The sequence below is a fragment of the Chelonia mydas genome, chromosome 1, assembly GCF_015237465.2.
Source record: "Chelonia mydas isolate rCheMyd1 chromosome 1, rCheMyd1.pri.v2, whole genome shotgun sequence".
NCBI classification, from domain to species: Eukaryota; Metazoa; Chordata; order Testudines; family Cheloniidae; genus Chelonia; species Chelonia mydas.
This window is the reverse complement of record NC_057849.1, coordinates 345,261,367-345,284,213: the sequence shown is the minus strand read 5'-3', so window position 1 is coordinate 345,284,213 and position 22,847 is coordinate 345,261,367. Positions and strand designations below refer to the sequence as shown.

Below are 22,847 nucleotides of genomic sequence, written 5' to 3'. Positions count from 1 at the left end.
GACTCCACTGGTGCCAGTTTAATCTAAATAGGTACGGACACCACCTATTAAGGCCTCAGTAGCCTTTAGTGATGATAGAGGAAGCACCGACTTTGGTGTCCGCTCTTTACTCGCACTGTTGCTCTTGGAACTGACTCTGGCCTTGTCTTCCGAGGCTGATGCCTCTGTTTTGGAACCAAAAGTCCACATGGATGCTGCTCCAGGTAAAGGGAAAGAGAAGAGGAAGCACATCTTCCCATAAGAGGGGCTCAAGCAGAAGAAAAAGGAAGGGCCATCTCTCTTCTCCTTTGTGCTTTCTGACCTACAAATTCTTTGAAGATGCTCAAATGGCACTGCTGTCACCTCCTCTCTACGCTCCTCTAGAGTGGGATGTCTCTGGACTGACTAATTTAGACTCCTTGTTGTTTTGGATCCTGATAACACCTTTAGTCTCTCTTTGCCTAAGGAGCGTCCACTATTGAGGCTACTAGCCACCTGTCTGCATGCTTTTCCATTGCTTCGCTTGGTATCTGCATAGATTTTCTCTGGTCTCAATCCGGAATCACCTCAGAATAGCTTCATCCCCTTCAGAAATTAACCTGGAGGGTCCCCGACTTTGAGATTCCAGTCTTCTTCCCTCATCTCAGATCCAGGCATCATGCAAGGCCCTCTTCAGCTCTTTACATGGTCCTTATACAGGACTCCATGAAAGCCTTGCTAGAGGCTGTGAGAACAACTGCAGCATTAACTGCCCTGCTGATACTGATACCTTTTCTGGCGCTATTGCCTCCCTCAGCACCAATCCCCTCGTCAGCGCCTATTCCTCACTCAGCACCAGCACAGCCTTCCTTGCCAGCACCAATGCCTGCACCAGACCCCTCAGATCTGCAGAAAGGGTCTACCTATTTTTAAGGAATGGAATGAGACTCCCTCAGAGAGACCATACAAATTCCCTTCTGAGGAGCATTTAGGTGGCACCTCAGCAGAATATCATATTAGTGCTTCATCTGTTTTCTCTCCTGACTGACAGAGGTAGTTTCATGCAAGGTCCACTCATCTTTATACAGAAGCTGTCAATCTCTGGAATTGACGCATCTGTCACCAGGTCACCCGCTCAGCAGTGCACCTTCCAGGGGAGCACAACACTTTCTCAGACTGCCTCAGCAGGCATTTCTCTAGAGACCGTGAGTGGGAACTGAGTGACTCAGTAGTGCAGAGCATCTTTCAGTAATGGAGATTCTTGTTGTGGGGATTTCTTTGCATCTCAAGAGAACAGCCTACTGTTCCTGCGCAGCTAGAGGCCACAATTCCAGAGGAGATGCATTTCTAGTACAGTGTTCAGAACCACTGATGTACTCATTCCCATTCTTTCCTTTTGCCCTGAGTCCTGAGAGAGTGCAAACAAGACGAAGTGTCAGTGATCCTAGTGGCCATTCAGGTTCACCAGCTTTCTCCAGATGTCCTCAGACCTTGACCCAGGACAAGGGCAAGATCCTCTGTCCCAATCCAACGTCTCTCCAGCTAGCAGCTTTGTATTTGGATGGACACTGAGCTTAGAAAGGGTATGCTCAGTGGCCATACCATTCCTCATTAGCAATAGCAGAAAAGACTCCAGGAGAAAATGAAATGGAAAACATTCTGTACCTGGTGCCAGCATCGTTGGATACCCACAGAAAGTTCCAAAATCCCTTCTTATTCTGACTATCACCTATCTCTAAATATTTCAGGGCTGTCCCTTAGCACCACTTGGTAGCTATTAGTGTTTTTCACTCTCCAGTGGACAATCATTTAGTCTTTGCCCATCTGACAACAGTAAGATTTCAGAAGGGGCTTGTCACAATCTTTCTTCAGTGCTGAAATCTACTGTGATATGGTACCACACTTCAGTTCTTTCAGCATGAACAAATCCCCCATTCGAGCCTTTAGCTTCATGTACCTTCACTCATCTGTGAAGGTTGCCTTTCTGGCTGCAGTGTTTGGAAGCAGAAAAGCAGGTGAGCTGGGGCTCTTATGGCGGACTTTACCTATATGGTCTTCCACAAGGATAAAATTTCATTGACATTACATCCAAAGTTGATTCCTAAAGTAATCTTGGAATTCCATCTGAGCCAGGTCATCCATCTACCCATCTTCTATTCAAAACCCCACGCCTCCAGAGAACACAGGAAGCTCCGCCCTTTGGATGTCCATCAAGCATTGGCATTCTGCCCGCAGAGGACAAAACCCTTCAGGAAATCTCCCAAACTATTTGTATCTTTCACCAACCTATGAGAAGGGGAATCTCAGACTGCATCCTGGTTTGTTATGAATTAATGGTGGCCGCTCCCACAAGGTGTTAGAGCCCACTTGATCAGAGTCCAGGCTGCATCATTAGCTTCCCTCTGTGATGGATGTGTGGCGCAGCCACATATGGCTCTGTGCATAACTTTTGTGAGACAGTACACTGTTGTACAAGATTCTACAACAGATGCATCCTTTGGGAGAACGGTCATCTATTCTGTGGTACAGCAGGGCCCCTTGCACCCTCCTCCTCCTCAGTGAATACTGCTTGTGAGTCATCGCAAGTGGAGTACACACCGGGACCATCACTTGAAGAAGCAAAAGAGATAACTGGAGTTCTTCCAGATCTGTACATAGTTATAGTCCACTACTCACTTTCCTCCTCTGCTCTGGATCCTTATTGTAAAGTTATTTGGGATAGAGAAGGCACTGGAGAGGTGAATGGCCCTCACTGGTCCTTTATACCCTTGGTTTGGAGCATGAGGAGGAGAAGGGTGCAGGCCTGGACCAACGGACACACTGCTAGTGAAAAATCTTCCTGTCTCAGGTGCATGGTGCATATGTGCACCTTGAATGGAATACACAGTGGGTACCACACAGCTCAGAGAACTCCAGTGACTGTTTAGGGTAAGTAACCTCTCTTCTACCGGTTTCCACAAAGCAGTGAGAGTTAGGGATTAACAACTGAAGTGCATAGACTTGGAAAGCATTGTTTGTAGCCCTGCCTATGATTTTCAAAGTGGGAAATGTCCTTTGTACTGGTTTTTGGAGGAATGTTCAAAACATATTTGTAGAAGCCACTTTGGAAAAATAGATTTGGTCACGGATGAGGAACTAGAGATTGCATTCAGATCATTATGGATGAGTGAGAGAGTGCACAGTGCCAACCAAAACTTTGTCTTGATGCTGTCTTTTGTTTATTGTACACATTAGACTACAGTGACATGAAATGGGCGATCAAGGATTAGCTGTTTGCCACACGCTAGGCGAGTAGAGATACTACCTGCCTACATTTGTGCTGGTCAGTCCCTAAACCTGAGTTGGAGAGTCACATCTGTGTATTTATAGTTTGTAAAGCCAGAGGTGACTGTTATGATCATCTAGTCTGAACTACAACACAAAACAGGCCACCAGCTTTCCCCCAGTGATTTGTGCATGTAGCCCAATAACTTGTGGTGGGGCTAGGGCATATTGCTTAGGAAGACATTCAGTCTTTACTTAAAGACACCTTGAGGTGGAGATTCTACCCTTTTTCTTGGTGATAATTTGTTCCAGTAGATAATTACCACCACTGTTGGAAATTTGCATCTTATTTACAGTTTGAGCTCTACTGACTTCAATTTTCAGTCATTTGATCTTATTATGCCTTTGGCAGATAGATTAGAGCCCAGTAGCATTTGATATCTTCTCCATGGGATCTGTACAGGTACTTATAGACTGTGATCAAATTACCTTTTAACCTTCTCTTTGATAAGTTAAATAGATGGAGTGCACGTTGTTGGCCAGCTAGCAATTCATAATGTAGAGGCATTCCTCTGCTCATGTGAGATGGAGCTACTTTTTGCTTCAGAGAGTCGATGGTGTAATCAAGTACATGCCCAAACCATAGATAAGCAGACTCCTAGACCTGACATAGTCCGTCCCAGTATATCTGCCACTGAGAGGGGAGTTCCCCTCATCTGTCTTCCAAAGAACTGCTGTTTCTTTATTTCAGAAATGGAGTGGGTAGTTTTAAAATTAAAACAATTAATACTGCAAACTGTTTGTATCTCTAATGCCTTTCTTTAACTCCCGTGTGTCATTTAACAGGCAGGAATGCGTGGAGCAGCTTTTGAAAAACATGTTTGATGGAGACCAGACTGAAAACTGCATAGTGAATGGAACTCAGATTTTATTAACGTTATTGGAGACAAGGCGCTCTGGGTAGGTTTACTCCTCTTAGCAAGAAAACGTTACAGCTCAAAATCTAGTTTGACTTTGTTCAGAAAATAAGTACCTGGCATACTTTCAGGGGCAGCCTAAAAATAAATACAAGAAAAGCTGTTTTTAAATGCAGTAGTTGTGCTTCCAGGTAGCATCTCAGGGTTGTAGCCGCATTGTGCTAGGGGCAAACACATAGGAAATCACATCTTTACATCAGAGAGCTTACAGTCTAAATAAAAACAGAAGGTGGGAGAAAGAGGTATAACTAAGGGGAGGCACACTTCACTGTTTGTAGGCCAAGCTCATTGCATACACTAGGAACTCCTAGCATCTCTCCACCCCCCACAATCTCCCTGTGTGCCTTCAACCTCTATCCCCCATGCCAGGGGCTCTTTGCATCCTCATACCCTCCTCCCCCCGTACAAGAGTGACCCATTCCCCTCATGTCAGGGCCTATGGCACACCCCTGTTCCCCCATACTCGAGTCATCCATTCTCCCCCACGTCAGGGACTCTGTGTGTGCCTCTTCTGCAAATGCCTTTCCATTCCCCTTTCTTCCTCTCTGTCTCCTTCAGTCTGTCAGAGAGGGGTATTTTATGCTGGAATATGCTAATTTCTGCCATCAGCAGGTTCTTTGATCTGTAGAAAAATTAGAAGTGATTGAAAGTGTGGCTGTGATAATCAGATGCCTTGGGCTCCCTGCCCCCATTTGCCCCTTTTGTTTTTTCTGTTTTTTACCATAAGCAATAGGGCTCTAATCATTCCCTGACAGTTTGATCCGATGAGGTGTTCAAAACTTATCAAGTTACATCCAGACAGAAAATGCCACCAAGCTGAGTGCAAGGGCGTCACAAGGTTGGCCAATAACTCTCCAAACAATAAATGGGGAATGGAATCCTAGAAATGTAGAGCTGGAAGGAACATCAAGACGTGATCCTATGTAGCCTTCTGTGCTGTGCTGTGACCAAGTAAACCTAGACCATCCCTTACAGGTGTTTGTCCAGCCTGTTCTTAAAACCCTCCAATGATGGGGATTCCACAGCCTCCCTTGGAAGCCTGTTCCAGAGCTTAACTACCCTTGTAATTAGAATATTTTTTCTAATATCTAATCTAAATCTCTGTTGCTGCAGATTAAGCCCATGACTTCTTGTCCTACCTTCAGTACACATGGAGAACAATTGATCACCATCCTCTTTATAACAGCCCTTGACATATTTGAGGACCGTGATCAGGTCCCCCCTCAGTCTTCTTTTCTTAAGACTAAACATGCTCAGTTTTTTTAACCTTTCCTTGTAGGTTAGGTTTCCTAAACCTTTTATCATTTTTGTTGCTCTTCTCTGGCCTGTTTCTAGTTTATCCATCTCTTTCCCAAAAATGCGATGCCCAGAATTGGACACTACTTCAGCTGAGGCCTCACCAATCCTGAGAAGAGCAGGACAATTGCCTTCTTTGTCTTACATGCAACCCTCCGATTAATACACCCCAGATTGATAATAGCCTTTTTCACAACTACATCGCGTTGTTGACTTGGCTCTGTTTGTGATTGACTAGAACCCCGATCCTTTTCAGCTGAACTGCTTGTCTACCGGAAACTCCTTCCTGTTTGCTCAGAACAGACGGAAGGAAGTGTAGGTTTGCAAGGCCATCAGGAGGCTTGCGAAGCAAGAATTATTTTGTGGTTACGGCACTGGCAGTGACTTGACATCTGGATTCAGTTTCCAGCTCTGCCACGGATTGCTTGTGGGGGCTCAGGGAAAATCACTTAATTTCTCTGTAGCTCACTTCTTCATCTGTAAAAGGAAGATAATGCTTCCCTGTCTCGCCAGGGTACATTAAAGTTTGTTGTGCACTTAAAAATACTCAAGCGATCGGGGCTATATCAGCTAGTGTATTTGCATTATTCTTGTTAAACATGTCTTGAAGTTTTGTTATAGCGTTTAACAGTTGTGTACAAGATTAACACTTCCAGATACATCTTTAATGCTTAAATATTTCAGAAATGTTAAACACAATGACATATTTTAATTCTTTTTTCCTTGCTGTCCTCAGTATGATGAGTAAACAGTAATTTACTCTGTCATCGCACTCTGCCTCATGGATTTGTATTTACATAGTATTTAAAACTTCAGCCAGCAAGAAATAGTTTCTCTTGGAAAATAGCTGTGAATTTGAAGAGGGAATTAGAAGGCCAGATAATAGGGCTGGGATGGGTTTCTGATGAAGTCAAGCATGGCTACTTTTGGTGGTTTTGTCCAAGTTTTGAATATTATGTTTTACCTTTCTCCCTACAGAGTGGAGGGACTGATGGACTCATTCTCTCAGGGATTTGAAAGGTCTTACACTGTCAATAGCAGCATCTTACATGGTATTGAACCACGGCTAAAGGATTTTCACCACCTTCTACTCAATCCCCCCAAGGTAAAGCACCTCAGCCCTTCCTGTGTTCACAGTAGCTGACAACATGCACTTCAGAGGTTTTCTTTCCTCTCTGTGTAAGATCATTTACCTCCTGGATATTTTCAGTTTTGCTCACCTAAAAGCATCATGTACTGAAAAAACAAAATCCTAAATAAATTAACTTAAACCCTCAAAGAGAAATTCAGAGTTCAGTTTTAGACTTCAGATGTCTAGCTACCAAGTGGTGGGATTTGGCGTCCGAGTTGCTGTATTTGAGTAACATTAAGGATATTGTTTTATTGTAACTAGGGTTTTGGAGAGGTGTGTGTGGAAAGGAAGCATTTCCAAATACAGACTGTTGGAATTCATGAATGTTCTGATTTGGCATGCAAGTCTGCTATTAATCCCGTGGGATAGTTATATTATCAACAGATGGCTATGTCTCCCATAGGGCAGGACTTCTGTCCTGTCATGAGCCCTTTATAATAAAGATTCGTATTTACTCATTAGTGGTTGTAGCTTTCTGAAATTTGATATAGAAAATACTATCTGAATATTGTTCGTTTTGATTCAGAAGTTCTTTAATTTCACTTACTGGTCCCTGGACATGACTCAGTGGGTAGAAGGAAAGGGTGACCTAGGTATCAAACAGTTTCCTTAGCAGCGGAGGTTTACATGAAGCTGAACTGAATGTAAAATCAGACTAATGTCTGATTAGAGTAATGCCATTTTGGCTTATGTAGAGATGGACTCAAAATCTGGTTCCTTTTTCTGTTTGTGGTAGAAAACGTCAATCCTGACTACAATTGGTGTCTTGGAGGAGCCATTGGGGAATGCTCGTCTTCATGGAGCTCGACTAATAGCTGCTCTGCTTCACACAAACACTCCCAGTATTAACTATGAACTATGCAGACTCAATACCATGGATTTATTACTTGTGAGTAATACAGTGTGACATATTATGGAAGAATATGCTGTTTAAACAGAGAACATTATCTGTGAGCCGTACAATACAAAGACAGGTACACTGTATTTAATGTATGCCTGTTTGGAGTGTCTAATTAATTGCTTAATCTGCTGAAAGTAGGAATACAGGAACTCCTCACTTAAAGTCGTCCCGGTTAACGTTGTTACGTTGCTGATCAGTTAGGGAACATGCTCTTTTAAAGTTGTGCAATGCTCCCTCTAACGTCCTTTGGCAGCTGCCTGCTTTGTCCACTGCTTGCAGGAAGAGCAGCCTGCTGCAGCTAGCTGGTGGGTGGTTGGAACCAGGGTGGACCGGCAGCCCCCCATCAGCTCCCTTCTGTCAGCTCCCCGCTCCCCTAAGTTCCCTGTGCAGCAGCTGCTCAGCAGGCTATCAATTGCCGGCAGTTCAGTTGTCCCTCCCCACACTGCCATGTGCTGCTCCTGCCCTCTGCCTTGGAGCTGCTCTCTGAGACTCCTGCTTGCTATGTGGGGGGGAGGGGAAGAAGAGGGGGGCTAATGTCAGGGTGTCCCACTACCCCCGGCTCCTGCACCCTGCTTACCCCATCTTCCATAGAGCAGGTGGGACACATGGACAGAGGGAGCTGCAGTCCCTCTCAGCTTGCTGATCTAATTAACAAGGCAGTGTACTTCTGACCCCACTCTTCATACTTAAAGGGGAAATGCCATCTCTGTCTCTCAAACACAGGCAGGGTCTGTGTCTCTGTCTCTGTCTGCCCTCCCTCCTTTCCTGCTGCCTTGTAGAGTGAGAGAGTTAACCCTTGAGGGCTCGGCCAATTGCTAGTTCATCATTTAGCAGTAATGACAGGTTTCAGAGTAGCAGCCGTGTTAGTCTGTATTCGCAAAAAGAAAAGGAGGACTTGTGGCACCTTAGAGACTAACCAGTTTATTTGAGCATAAGCTTTTGTGTAGCTCATGAAAGCTTATGCTCAAATAAATTGGTTAGTCTCTAAGGTGCCACAAGTACTCCTTTTCTATTTAGCAGTAAGGCATTCCCTGGGAAATATCCCGCCCTCTGACTCCTCCACCTCAACCAAGCTTCACAATCACCAGCACTGTGTACCAGTGTTAAATTGTTTGTTTAAAACTTATGGGTGTGTGTGTGTGTGTGTGTGTGTGTGTACACACATACATAGTCTGGTGAAAAAAATTTCCCTGGAACCTAACCTCCTCATTTACATTAAGTCTTATGGGGAAATTGGATTTGCTTAACATCGTTTTGCTTAAAGTCGCATTTTTCAGGAACATAACTACAATGTTAAGTGAGGAGTTCCTGTATCTGTTCTCAAACTAGTCTTGATAACATAATTATAGTTGGTTAATGTGTTGAAACCGACCTCAAACTTTCAAGATAGGAAGCAAGACTAAAAAGTATGGTAAGAGGGGCCACCCTGGCTTAACTAGGAGATCTTCTCTTGCTTCTCGTAAACCAGAGAAATATAGCCTAGACCAGGGGTTCTCAGGACAAATTTTTTGGTGGCCTCAGAGTGCGCCGCTCTCACACTTTTCCCTAAAATACTTAATTAGCTTTAGGAAAAACAAATAAATATGCATATACATACACGGCCAAATCGTTGTAATTTATTTATTGCTAGCTAGTAAGTCTGTTGTGAAAAATGACATTAACAAACATACAAGTATCGCTTTTCACAGCAGTCTTACTCAGCCCTGCCAAGCCTGGGGACAAATTAAGCCCTGGATGAGGGGTCGGGGAAGCACCAGGGGCCAGGGACAATGGGGGTTGGAGGGTGGAGGGCTGGGGGAGTCAGCGGGGGGCTGGAGCCTGAAACCCCGGAGCCTGGGGCCTGCTGCTGCACAGCCAGACCCCGCAGCTGGAGCCTGAAACCCCTCGGCCAGAACCTGCCACCCCAGAACTGAGGCCCAAAGCCAAATCCCCATCACCCCATGGAAAACGGGGAATTCACCAGCTGTCTGCTCCTCCAGCTTTGTGCCCAGGTGTCTCCAGAGGGGCGCAGAGCCCAACCCCGGCTGGTGGTTCCAACAATCAACACTGAGGCCTTGTCTACACTGCCACTTTACAGCGCTGCAACTTTCTCACTCGGGGTGTGAAAAAACACCCCCCTGAGTGCTGCACGTTTCAGCTCTGTAAAGTGGCAGCGTAGACAGTGCACCGGCGATGGGAGCCACGCTGCCGGCACTGGGAGCTACTGCCCTCGTGGAGGTGGGTTTTTGATAGTGCTGGTAGAACTCTCTCCCAGTGCCTTGTCGCTTTAACGTTGCTAGTGAAGACATAAGCTAAAGCTGTGACTACACTGGCAATTGAATGACAAAACTTTTGTCTTTCAGAGGTATTAATCCTTCGTACCCCTCGAAAGACAAAAGTTTTGCTCTGGCAAGTTGCAGTGTGAACAGCGCGTTGTCGGCAGGAGCACTCTCCTGCTGACAACACAAATGCCACTTGTTGGGGGTGGAAGTTTTTTTGTCAGCAGGAGAGCCGACAAACAGCTGCTACACTGCATGACTTCTAGTGGTACAGCTCTAGTGACACAGCCATGTCGTTAAAAGCAGTGTAGTGTAGACATAACCTAAGGTGGTGCATCCAGGAGCAATAGGGAGGTGGAGGGGCCACTATTTTGCCACTCCCCCCCTCCCCCCCCCCACGCCCGCCCACCCACCATCACAGCCACGAAGGCTGTCACCACAAGAAACCCCCTGATGGCCGTGTGCAGTCATGGTGGCCGCATTTGAGAAATGCTGGCCTGGATGAACCTACCATAAGGTGGGTGCTCAGGTGGCTGGAAAACCGTACTCTGGGAGTACTTATCAGTGGTTCACAATCAAGCTGGAAGGCCATGTAGAATGAGATCCTGCAGGGATCTGTCTTGGGTTCAGTTCTATTCAGTATCTTCATAAATGATTTGGATAATGTCATAGAGATTACACTTACAAAGTTTGCAGACGCTACCAAGCTGGGAGGAGTTGCAAGCACTTTGGAGGACAGGATTAAAACTCAAAATGATCTTGACAAGCTGGAGAAATGGTCTGAATTAAATAGGATGAAATTCAGTAAGGACAAATGCAAAGTACTAAACTTAGGAAGAAATAGTCAACTGCACAAATACAAAATGGGAAATGACTGCCTAGGAAGGAGTGTTGCAGAAAAGGATCTGGGGTTTTTAGTGCATCACAAACTAAATACAAGCTAGCAATGTAATACTGTCAGAAAAAAAGCAAATATCCTTCTGGGATGTATTAGCAGGAATGTTATGAGCAAGGTACGAGAAGTAATTCTTCTACTCTACTCAGCATTGATAAGGCCTCAACTGGAGTATTGAATCCAGTTCTGAGCACCACACTTAAGGAAAGATGGGGACTAATCGGAGACAGTCCAGAGGAGAGCCACGAAAATGATGAAAGGTCTAGAAAACATGACCTGCAAGGAAAGATTGAAAAAGTTGGGTTTCTTTAGTCTGGAGAAGAGAAGATTGAGGGGGCACATAACAGTCTTCAGGTACAGAAAAGGTTGTTACAAGGAGGAGGGTGATAAATTGTTCTCCTTATCCACTGAGGATAGGACAAAACATAATGGGATTAAATTGCAGCAAGGGAGATTTTGTTTCAAGGTTAAGAAAAGCTTCCTAACTGTCAGGGTGGTTAAACACTGGCACAGATTGCCTAGGGAGGTGGTGGAATCTCCATCACTGGAGTTGTTGGAGAACAGATTGGACAAACATCCGTTAGGGAAGGTCTAGATAATAGTGGGCACTGGACTAGGTGACCTATCAGTGTCGCTATGATTCTGTGAGTCTTTCAACATTAACTGTTAAAGTAACTTAGCAGAATAGCCTAGTAAAATAGCCTAGTTACATATTGTGAAGTCTCAGATGTTTAATGGGACGGACTCCAGATCTCCAAGAAGAGATTTTTTACCCTCTGCTCAGCCTTACCCTGGGGTATAAACCAAATAAATTCCACAATAACTAAGAAAATGGCTTAGGAAAAATTATTTCTGATATTTTCTGAGTGGTACAATTAAGTTATTGTCAGTGATTATTTTTCATCATAGCCAACCAAGCCATAGGATAGAGAGTATATCTTAATTTAGTTGTGCTATGAGTCAGAGTTCTGTTTGTGTATGATTTAGAGGAAGTAGAGTGCATTATGTTTGGTTATAACTTACGTGTTGGAAGAGTTTGTTGTGGAGGTGAGATATCTGTGAGTACGTTTTAGTGTAATGCTGTTTAGATGTTATGCTCCTGAGGGAATTGTGCGCCAAAAAATTAAAATTATGTGCACAATGCTTTAAAAGTCTGCAAAATTATTCATATTTTGTCAAAATAACACAATATAATCACACCAGTTATAATTATTTTGGTAATTTATTTCAAAATACTTGTCAGCAAGTATGTCTGTAACAATAAAGACAAAAAAAAAGATCCAGGAATTTTTTTTTGACAAATGAACTTGTTACTAGGCATATTAATACAGAACTTTGAGTAATTCATTTAAGCTACAATACAGAATTGCATTTCCCACACCCTGCAGAAGCACTGTAAAGGCTTGGGGGAGTCCGGAGTAACAGAGGAGTTGAGAGAGAGGGAAGGAGCCTGGGAGTGAACCTGAAGGGTTGTTGGGTGTAGGTGGGAGAAGTATGGAACAGTTTCTTTTGGGGGAGAGGGGGAGGGATTGCTAGGGAGTTGGGGAGCCTCCCCCATGCAGACCTTGGCTGACCCTGAGCCTCACCCATTCAGTCAGGCACATCTGCCCTTATCCCCGCACTCCCCATACCCATGTGGTCCTGCACCCCCCTACTCCCTGTCCCCATATGGCCCTGGAGCCCCATCCCATTCAGCCCCTGGCTCAATGCTAGCTCCTGAGCCCACGCCCCAGTCTGTTGCCCCCCCACTAGCCCTTCTGAAACCCAGTCTGTGACTTCCCCAAGCAGCCCTGTGTGCCCCACTCTGCCTCCTAACCTGGCTCCACAGGCAGGCTGCTGTGATGAACGCAGATTGCTGGTAGCTGTTACTGCTGGTCAGCCGGCTGTTCTGGCACCACGTCTTGGGCTGAATGTATTTTCTGCAGGGGAAAACCATTTTTTGCGCCAGACATGAATTCTGCTCGTGTATAGTGGCACAGAATTCCCCCAGGAGTAATGATATTAAGGCACGTGAATGAAGATTGCCTTAACTGTTGTTTTCCTTGATTTTTAGTGATTATCTTGGTGGAATTAGTACTTGAGCAAGTATAACCCTTATGTTAACAAAGTTTTTGTTTGGGCAAATTAGATAACACTTTTGCAGTCTCAGGGGGCCTCAGTTTTTGGAGTGAAGCCTGCATAGAAACCAAGCTGCACCATTATATGCATCCGATGAAGTGAGTTGTAGCTCACGAAAGCTTATGCTCAAATAAATTGGTTAGTCTCTAAGGTGCCACAAGTCCTCCTTTTCTTTTTGCGGATACAGACTAACACGGCTGCTACTCTGAAACCTGTCATCATAACACTGACTATCTTATGTTGAGTGTAGTACCTTACTCCACAAGTGATTCCACTGATCGAAGTTTCACTATCTTGCTCTCAGGAAATATGCTCTGTAAATTGGGCTGACTGACCGTGTGTTTCCACTTTGTCCCTCTTGTTGTTACAAAGTAAGTTTGTGTGTGTGTATAAAGGTCTGATCAGACATGTGTCCTAAGTGGATTTTTTTCTATCCTTTATTTTGTTCCAGGACTTATTTTTTAAATACACATGGAATAACTTTTTGCACTTCCAAGTGGAACTGTGCATAGCAGCTATTCTCTCGCACTCTGTGCATGAAGGGAAATCAGCAACAAATGACCTGGATAATAAAGAGGAGGTGCTGAATGGGAATGTGACCACAGATAACTTGAAGACTTCAGACCACAGTCCAGAGAATATTATGGTGACACATGTAAGTCTAGTCATGTCACTTGAGAGCTTTAGGTGGATGGATTCAGCACGGGTCTTGGTTAACAAGAGAGTAGCCTGACAAAGTGCTTAAGAAGAGAGGGTAATGCTTATCAAGATGTCTAGACAATGTTTTGGTCTTCCAGTTCTGGATGGAAATGTACTTGCCTTTGTACAGATGATTTATTCTTTCAACTATAGAGGAAAAATATCATCCCTCTTAATGAGTTTAGAGATCACTTTTCCTTTTAGTAAAGATGCGCTGACACTTCGGACCAAAAAACCGCAAAACCAATTGTCATGATTACAGATTCCCGACTCCTTTCTGTGCATGTGCTTCTAATGCTGAGACTATTCTGTGCTGTTGTCTTAAAACCATGATAGCTCTCTTCATTAAGATTATGATGAACCCTCTAAGGGTAAAGTGAAGAATCTTACAGGAAACACCATCTCTCCCGTCCTCTAAGAGAAGGGAAATTCTGTGACATAGAGGAACATTGAACCACTTCAGGAAAACTTGAGAGGTTTGCTGGACCTTTTCAGAGTTCTTGTCCAGTTTGTTCCATCCAGATGAATCCATTTAAAATTTGTCTTAAAGTAATTTTAAGTGGTAGAAGGTGTAAAGAGATTAATGAAAGTGATCCCCAATCTGATATAGGCTACTTGGGCCCCTGGATTTCCGTTAGCCTCTGAAACGTTCTCACTGTCTCTCCCTCTCCAGCTGTTCCAGGGGTGCTGCCTGTTGCAGAGGATACTGGATGCCTGGGAAGTCAATGACAAAATACAGTAAGGGTGTTTTTGGTTGTATGGAGGGCCCAATTTGAGGGCTGGAAATTTTGACTAGTGTGTTGAATATTCTTTCAATTATTTGGATAATAGAGAAGTTTGCTAATGTGCTAGAAAATCAGAATGCAGATTGTTCAGATGTTAAAAATCAAATACATACCAGGTAAACACATACTTAGACCCCTATGGACAGGAAGGGGCCTCTCAGTGCTCCAGTCGGCATGCAAAGCACACTTCATTCTTGCTTTCCCAAAGAACACCACATAGCACATTAGCTTGCTTTTTTTTAAAAATAACCTACGTACTGTTCCCCCCACTTTTGGGAGAAGAATGTCTGGGAAACCCTTTTTGAGATTAGATTCCTCGTGTAATTTTCTGACTCTGGAAGCCATTCAGGTAATGTGGTGATTGGTATGAAATACGACTCTAAAAATAAAGAAAATAGATTGATGTGAAAGAAAATTATCTGGGCTTCCGTTTCCTTGCTTACCTAAATATTTTGCTGCTATTTATAGCACTTTACAGCTTCAATGTGCTGTAGAGGCAATTTGCTAATTTCTCTTGACAGTCCCCCTGCATGGTAGATAATGCACTGACAACCATAATTGTGTCTGTCGATATTACTTGAATTTTGTTTTATAGATTTAAATGATTGGGGGTGATGAAACTTACTCAGAGTGTCACAGCTAAACACAAGGTAGAACAGATTGTTTAGCCTAAGTAGTTAACACATATTTCAAGGTGAAGTGGCCCATTAACACCTCTTCCTTTCCTCCTTGTGACTTGTCTCTCTCACCAACAGAAGCTTGTCCAATAAAAGATATTACCTCACCCACCTTGCCTCTCTGTCATCTCTGTTTGGGCTTTGACTTCTGTCACTCATTGAGATTCAGGAGACACTTGTGGAGCTCTTGATTTAGCTCATAGTTAATGCTGGAATTTTTTAGGCACAACTTCATGTTGTTAAAAGGAACATCCTGATTAGGGGGTTTGTATAAAGCCTGTCACCTTATTATCTAATACTGAATTTTATAGTAACATCATGAGCAAAACAGGGAAGTTCTGCGGCTGGTGTTATGCAGGTCAGTCTGGACAATCAAAGTGGTCCCTTCTGGCTCTAAAATCAATCAGTCTATGAAAACTCCAAAGTATTTATGGGGAATTGACATTAGAACAGCAAACCATCACAAAATTAACTTTTGATATATTCCAGTTACTCCAAAATATAAAGTGAAAAGTTTTACGTGTCACTAAAGTAATGTATGCTTTTATCATCAACATCTCCTCCAGGAGCTCAGATAAAAGAGGTGGTTTTCTTTTTACAGTATTTTGTCTAGGGTTCAGTAGTGGGTGGCATGGAGACTTGTTTTACGTTGTGTTTCTATGGTGTTTTTAATGTGCTTTGATTTGGACCAGCCTCCACAATATTCAGCAGGGCTGCCTATGTCAACCTTGCGCTCAGTTAGTGCTGCGCAAATAATATTTGCCTCAAACCTGAATATTTGATGAGATACTCTGTAATGTGAATGAAGTGTTGAAATGAATAATTAGGTTACTTGTGTGAGTTCTGTCCATTCTTTTGATTGTCAGCACCTGCCAGTTTGAAAGCAGATCTGCTATATTAGATGAGTCGTTCTGGTCTGAGCTGAGTAAGTGCCACCTGCCATCAATGTGAATATATTTTGATTCCTGAGTCACTTCAGTTCTTTTCTGAATAGTGTGGATAGGAAGATTGTCTCAGCCATTTCACTCACTGATTGATTTTGAGATTGACATTTTCCTTGGATAGCACCAGAGCAACGAAAATACAGGGGCAATGTGACTTTGTTATTATTTAACTTAATTTTGATTATTTTTCAGAAATTCTCTTTGAGGGAAATATGTCATTATAGATTAGGATCTCTTTTGTTCTCTCTTACCTTCAACTACAATTCCAGTGCTTTTTCAATACAGCCATGATTCGAATATTTCTCTGTTGCTGTGTCTTTGTTTCAGGGAAGTTATGATTAAAAAATTATCTACTTCTGTGCTAGTATCTCATAGCTGCTTTTATAGATGTCTGGTATACCCAGTGCAGTAGGAGTTCTCTCTTCCCTATCTGCCTGAGACAATGTGACCTGGCTCCTCTGTTGTGAGACAGTTCATCCTCTTCAGCCTATTCTGTGTTGATGCAGCATCTTTACATCTGCCACACTGGTAGTAATTACTGTTTACACATGTTAAATTGTGGCAGCAGCCGGTGACTCTTAAGAATTTGCTGGTGAGTGTTTTGTTGAACTGGTACTGACTGTTGCTGTTTTCAGGGCAGAAGGTGGAATGAGGCGAGGGAATATGGGCCACCTTACCCGAATAGCCAATGCTGTGGTACAGAATATGGAGAAGGGCCCCATGCAGACCCAGACCAGTGAATTCATTAAAGGTACATGGTCTAGTCCCTGTTCCATCATGTGTTTTTCTGATTGAATAGCTCTTTCTGAAACACTTTATTTTGCCTTGTTTTACATGCTGGTAAGATCCCATTTTACAGTTTTAAAAAAAAGATTTCTGGCTGAATGTTTATATTTGATTCTTATGGAAGCTTTTGGCCACATTCTGCTCTCTCTTACATGCACACTGCCATGTCGAAGTCTGTGGGATTGTGTTTGCATAACTATGTGCAGAGTTTGACTCATTTTGTCCTACAGGTTGCCTTGCTCAACAGGAGATTATACGTTTTTGCAGTACCTTAGATTTACAGGGGAGAACGGGGCCCTGTCCCAGGAAGCTGACACTCTAGTTTAGACATAACATATCAAGAAATGACAATAAATAAAGTGTGGGTGTTGGGGCTTGAGAGGTGTTATGGGGAGAATGTGGTTTCTATTAGTAAATTATCACTAAGGCTTGATTCTCTATTTGAGAGAGACACAGGGGCAGACGATGTTCTTCTGACCCCACTTGACTTTGGCCTACAGTTTAAAAGCCACTGCGTAGCCCACTTAACCCTATGTTTGTCTAGGAGGAGATAAGGATACCCAGTTAAGTATATTAATGGAAAACACGTTGGTGCAGATGGGAGGAATCATTCACCTTTCTTGGCTTCTTACATGCTTATCAAACACTAATGTTAGCAACTTGAGAGGTTGCATTGTGCAAGAATTTCTAAGTGTTGTCTTGTAGTTCCCTTGGCCATTTAGGGGCTACACTGACTGAAGAATTTGCCTTATTGCTATTCTCTTTAGCTCTCTAACCCGGCTCATTGCATGGGAGAATAGCATGTTAAACACTGAGCGAGGCCCAGAACTGAAGTGGTACATTATAATGCGTGGGCAGAACTAGTAGTTACAGTACATAGTATCCAAGGAATATGAAATGGCATGAGTTAACTTTGCTTTGGAGGTCCTTAGGGCTGGAATCTCTCCATGCTCTGATATCCATCTCAGCCAATGCCCTCTCCGCTCTTTGCACCTCAAATATACCTCTCTTCCTCAGGTGTATACTTCCAGTCTTGGCCCCATATTTTTGTTTTGTCTTCTGTTTGCTTTGTTGGATTCTTTCAGTGCTTTGGGTCATAGGAGTGTTTTTAATCTTTTTAAATATCACCATGTTTTTGTTGTACAAGTGCTGAGGGATTAAAAACATATTATATAAAATATTGCCTCAGGGATTGAGATGCATGTACCCCAGAACACTGTTCCTTACTTGTCTGTGGATCTGAACATTGCCCAGTATATGGGAGAGAGTGGGATCGATATGTTCCATTGACTGGCACTGGTCCTTTGTTCCTTGAGCAATGAGGTAACTATGGTGGTGACCCATTTGTTACAGAGCTACCTGAGGATTGCAGAGGGAGGTGGGAGAGCTTTGTAGAAGAGACGCTGAGAGAGACCAACCGGAAGAATACAGTGGATTTGGTAAGGACAGTGCTAAACCCTTCTGCATATTTCAGATGGGCCTGGTGCTTTCTGGCACCTGTTTTATTTGAAAATTGTTGGTTTTATACAGCCTTTTCTGTGATATTTTCCTCGATCCTACACAGCGGGTATACAGGGGCCGGAGTGGGGAGTTATAGTTAACCTCTCCTCTATAGTGCTGAGTGTGAGGGATTTCTCTCTGACCTAGCAACAGTACTGCTGTAGCTTGGCAACCTCTCTGATGTGCATTGTGTCTCATGATGTTGCCCTCTGAAGGAAAATAATTCCTACTAGACCGCTTTGGTCTCTGGCTGTGATAGATTTTTAATAGGGCAAGATTATACTGTGACCTCTCTTGGCTTTCCCTAGTATTCATTGTGATCTTTGTTTCAGGTGAGCACCCACCATCTGCATTCTTCCAGTGAGGATGAGGACATCGAGAGCGCCTTCCCCAATGAACTCTCCCTCCAACAGGTGACAGACTCTGTGCTTCGTACTGTTGCCGAGAAGCACACTATATCTGGCTTCATCTTTAATCCTTCTCACTATGGTGCAGCTTCCTGACTTCTTACCAGGGTTTAAAGCTGCTTGTGTGTCTGTCTAATCAGTTAATGGTAGAGATGGTTTTACAAGAAGAGAAGGACAATTTGGCCAGTATTTGAATCTTGTCACCCTAAAGTTTTTGTGCCATGTGGAAAATGTCACTCACTCACTGCAGCAGAGGGTAGAGCTGACCATTGGTGAAGACTGCTCACCTGCTGAGGTGCCCATGGGGAAGACATTTTGCTAGAGGCAGTGTGACCCATTAGATTGAGTGCTCAGTTGGGAGACCTGGATTCTGTTCCCAGCTCTCCCACAGCTCTGTGGTATGATCTCTCTGTGCCTTAGTTTCCACGGCTCTAAAATTGGGATATAGTGATATTTACCTCTTTTATAAAGCTCATTGAGATCTATGGGTTAAAATGGTATTATTTATAAAGGAAAGGGAAGGCAATTGAATAGGTATTCTCTTATAAAACGACAGAGCCAAGTGAAGGGGGTGAATTTTGCTTTCTTGTGTTTGAAGGCAAATAATTGAAATCTCCTAATGGTTACTGGTAGAGCCAGGTTGGACATCAGCAGGGCTGGATTTAACCCATCATTGGGCCCGAGGCAGGCATACGCTATGGGCCCCTACCTACGCTGATGGAGTGTGGCCGGGCCTAATTTGAATGAGCAGGCTTGTGACCTGGTGCACGGGGTCACAGCACCACTTAGGTCTGGCCTGCCTGCGCTTCCATAAGTGAGCAGGGCCCTGAGTAGTGGCAGGATGAGCAGCTGGTCCTGGCGGATCTGTAGTATGGCAATCCCGACCACAGTGCTTGTACTGCATGGCGTGCCCTGGACTCCCCCTCCAATGAATTTTGGCCCGAGGTGCCTAGTTTTCCTGTGTAAGCCCTCTCTGAGGGCTGCTGAAGGGTGTATTTGCATAGTGATTGTTAGGTGAGAGTAGAATGGGAGAAGTGCCTCCATGTCTCATGGAGACAGTAGAGGTGCAGTTTAGGAAAGGGCAGGGCAGATTAGATCCAGCAAAGATATTTTAGGTAGTTCAGATTTAGCTAGCCATATAAAACCAGATGTGGGAATCCAAGGGACACCCTTAACCTGAAATCTAGTGAGGTTAAAAAAATGAGTGTCAGGTTACTTACCCCTTCACCTGAGTCCCCCAGCTAACTTCTGTGGTTTTGCAAATACACTCCCCGCCCTCCAAATGTGTTTGTTTCCCTAGTTGCTATGTTAAAAGCCCCCCATAAAAACAAGGGAAATTAACTGACTTCTCTCTACAAGGGAAATGGGAATTTCCCCCTTGCACTGGTGGGATGGGAGTTTCAACAGCAGTGCTAACAGGAGGACTTCAGTATATTGACCGTCAGAAAAACAGGTGTTTGCTGGCTACTGCAGCAAAGTCCTAACGAACAATAGTGGTGGAAATACCTAGTTTGGAAAATTGAACTACTACTATTACATAGTTCAGTTTATTATAGTAGTGGCTAAGGGCCAACCAAGAATGGGGCCCCATTGTGCTAGGCACTATACACACTCAGAGGAGTAGACCGTAGGTGGGATGGGCTTGATTAACAGCATCTTCTTATAATGTTTATTTTAAACTCCTTGAATTGCCTTATAACCAGTCTCTGGTTGCATCCCTCAGGCATTCTCAGAGTACCAAATCCAACAGATGACAGCCAACTTTGTGGATCAGTTTGGCTTCAATGACGAAGAGTTTGCAGACCAGGATGACAATATCAAGTGAGTTCATTTTTCCAGTTTTGTCATGTCTACAGTTGAAGATTGGCAGTCAGATGAAGTCCCCGAGGAAATCTTCATCTTCCTCACGTACAAGGAAGCATGCAAGTGTTAAGGCAATTCCAAAAAACATTAAGAAGGGAGAGGTGGATGGATTTCATGTTACAGAATCTTAGGGTACGTCTACACTGCAAAAAAAAAAAAAAAAAAAACCAAAACAAAAAAATCCAACCCTCGGTGGTGAATCTCAGAACCCGGGTTTGTGCTTGCAGCCTCAATCTACAAGGCTAAAAGTAGCGGCATAGATGTTCCCGCTTGGGCTCTCAAGTGGCTGGGCTCTCAGAGCCCAAGCCTGAATGTCTACATGGCAATTTTATAGCCCTGCAAGGCCAAATCTGCTGACACCGCCGCAGGTATTTTATTGCAGTGTAAACAAACCCCCACAGCATGAGTCCACTGCAAATCAATAGAGCTTGAATGCTGGGTCCTGACTTAAGTCAGGCTTGGCTCCTCCACCCTGTGGGGTCCTGCGACCCTGGGTTTGAGCCCTCGGTTAGTATGAGTTGTTTGTAGCTAGAAGGGGGTGGGGGATAGGCTCTCACAGAATATATCAGGGTTGGAAGGGACCTCGGGAGGTCATCTAGTCCAACCCCCTGCTCAAAGCAGGACCAATCCCCAACTAAATCATCCCAGCCAGGGCTTTGTCAAGCCTGACATTAAAAACCTCAAAGGAAGGAGATTCCACCATCTCCCTAGGTAACGCATTCCAGTGCTTCACTACCCTCCTAGTGAAAAAGTTTTTCCTAATATCCAATTAGGCTATGCCTGAGTTCGAACCCTGGGCTTACATTGCACTGTAGACATTCCCTAAGCGATAATGACTCTGCAGCTGTTATGTAAGAGATGCTAATCTCATTAAAAACACCTCCCCATCCCCGTCTCCTGAGATTGTTATCACCCTTATAGGTTTCTGTCATTAAAAATAAATTATAACATCTTATAACTATATTTCATATAGCGTTAAAAGGTTAGAGGTCTCCTTCCATTTTGTGAGACTTAATTTCAAGTAGAAAAATGCTAGAGGCTGATGGCCTTAGTGACCTGGTGATCAGTGGAAAGGGGCAGTTTTTAGCCTGGAAAGCTCTGTGGTAGCACAATGATTCTGAGTCTTTTGCTGCTCCTGATGAATCTGAGTTATTGGGAAGTTCATTGTTTGTTCTCTTCATAGCAGAGCTTAAGTCACTACCAGGTCCTGAGTAAAATAACTCTTTTCAAATTGCCATTTCATGTTGTATGCCAGCTTCAGATGAGTTTGTGCCATCTTTATAGTCACCCTCAAGAAAGTACCAACCAGTATGTCCTGAAAGCTGTCAATACCATCTAGCTCGGAAGGTCTCAGCATCCTCAAAGTTCTAGGGTCTCCATTAGAATGATATTCAAATAAATGGAAGCTACTTTTCAGTGTGAAGGGAGAATCTTAGATATTCTCTAGCCTTTTTCTTGAGCATTGTGGTCATAAGGACCGTTAATAGGGTCAAGAAGTTCCAATCCAGCATGCAATTGACTGATTATGGGCTAATCTGATTGTTTTTCCCATTTTTGTAATAAAATAGAAATTAAATCAGTTATTGGGGAAAAAGCAGCATAAGTTCTATCGGGAGTCATGTAGAGACCGTTAATGTAAAACTGAAGCTGATGGAGAAATGTAGCTGGAACATACTATCCATTCCCATGAGGATGAATAGGAAGGGGGAGAGAATAAAACAAAAACTGTTCCAGTGTAGGATATTTGTTGGTGAAACCTATGAAAGAAGTGACTTAAGATGTAATTAAAAATGACCCCTTTTTTAGTGGGATGGTCATTTGAATATTTTTTAATATTTTACAACAGATGCGCTAACTTAATAGCTTTAATTGATAACATTTGAGACATAAATAACACTGCCCAGATTTAGGCATGTGTAGATACAGAGTAAAATCCCCCTCCTCAATCCCCCCAGGTTATTCCAATGAACTGCACTCCTGCTCTGTGGAACCCTCTCCAGTTCTAGTAATGGTCTCTCTTAACCTAATTGCCAGTGTGAGCTGTTTGATGGTTTTTGTGATTTGCATCATTATCCACTAAGGACTTAGAGCTGCTACATAAGTGATCAGTAAGGACGGAACATGATTATATGAGACGCTCTTAGAGGTTTGTGATCAGCTGGAATTGGCTTTATCTTTGGGAGCTTTGTCTGTGACTCAGTTGAAGGAGCTGACTGAAACGTTTGCAGGCAGCATTTATGCTCTGCAGGAGTTTGCATGTGACAGCCAGTAGGGGCTTGGTTTGTTCTCTGTCCTGCTACATTGCTCTATACGGTCAAAATACCTTATGAGCTAGGATAGTCCCACTGGTCTCATGCTAAGGAGCGGAACAAGATCTACAAGTGATA

General features: G+C 43.6%; 1 protein-coding gene across 5 annotated transcripts in view; it reads left to right on the top strand.

Moving 5' to 3' along the window:
* Positions 1-22,847, top strand: part of PPP6R2 (protein phosphatase 6 regulatory subunit 2) — a 173,581-nt gene that overhangs the window by 92,166 nt on the left and 58,568 nt on the right. For all 5 annotated transcript variants that reach the window (XR_006283552.1, XM_037889478.2, XM_037889481.2 and 2 more), the window contains 9 exons: positions 4,069-4,182; positions 6,474-6,600; positions 7,364-7,516; positions 13,251-13,454; positions 14,172-14,236; positions 16,540-16,655; positions 18,044-18,129; positions 18,523-18,603; positions 20,321-20,418. Coding sequence is in view for 4 of the 5 variants with exons in the window: in XM_037889478.2 (XP_037745406.1) it covers positions 4,069-4,182; positions 6,474-6,600; positions 7,364-7,516; positions 13,251-13,454; positions 14,172-14,236; positions 16,540-16,655; positions 18,044-18,129; positions 18,523-18,603; positions 20,321-20,418 (1,044 nt within the window). In the remaining variant the exon portion in view is untranslated. The remainder of the gene's footprint in view (positions 1-4,068; positions 4,183-6,473; positions 6,601-7,363; positions 7,517-13,250; positions 13,455-14,171; positions 14,237-16,539; positions 16,656-18,043; positions 18,130-18,522; positions 18,604-20,320; positions 20,419-22,847) is intronic.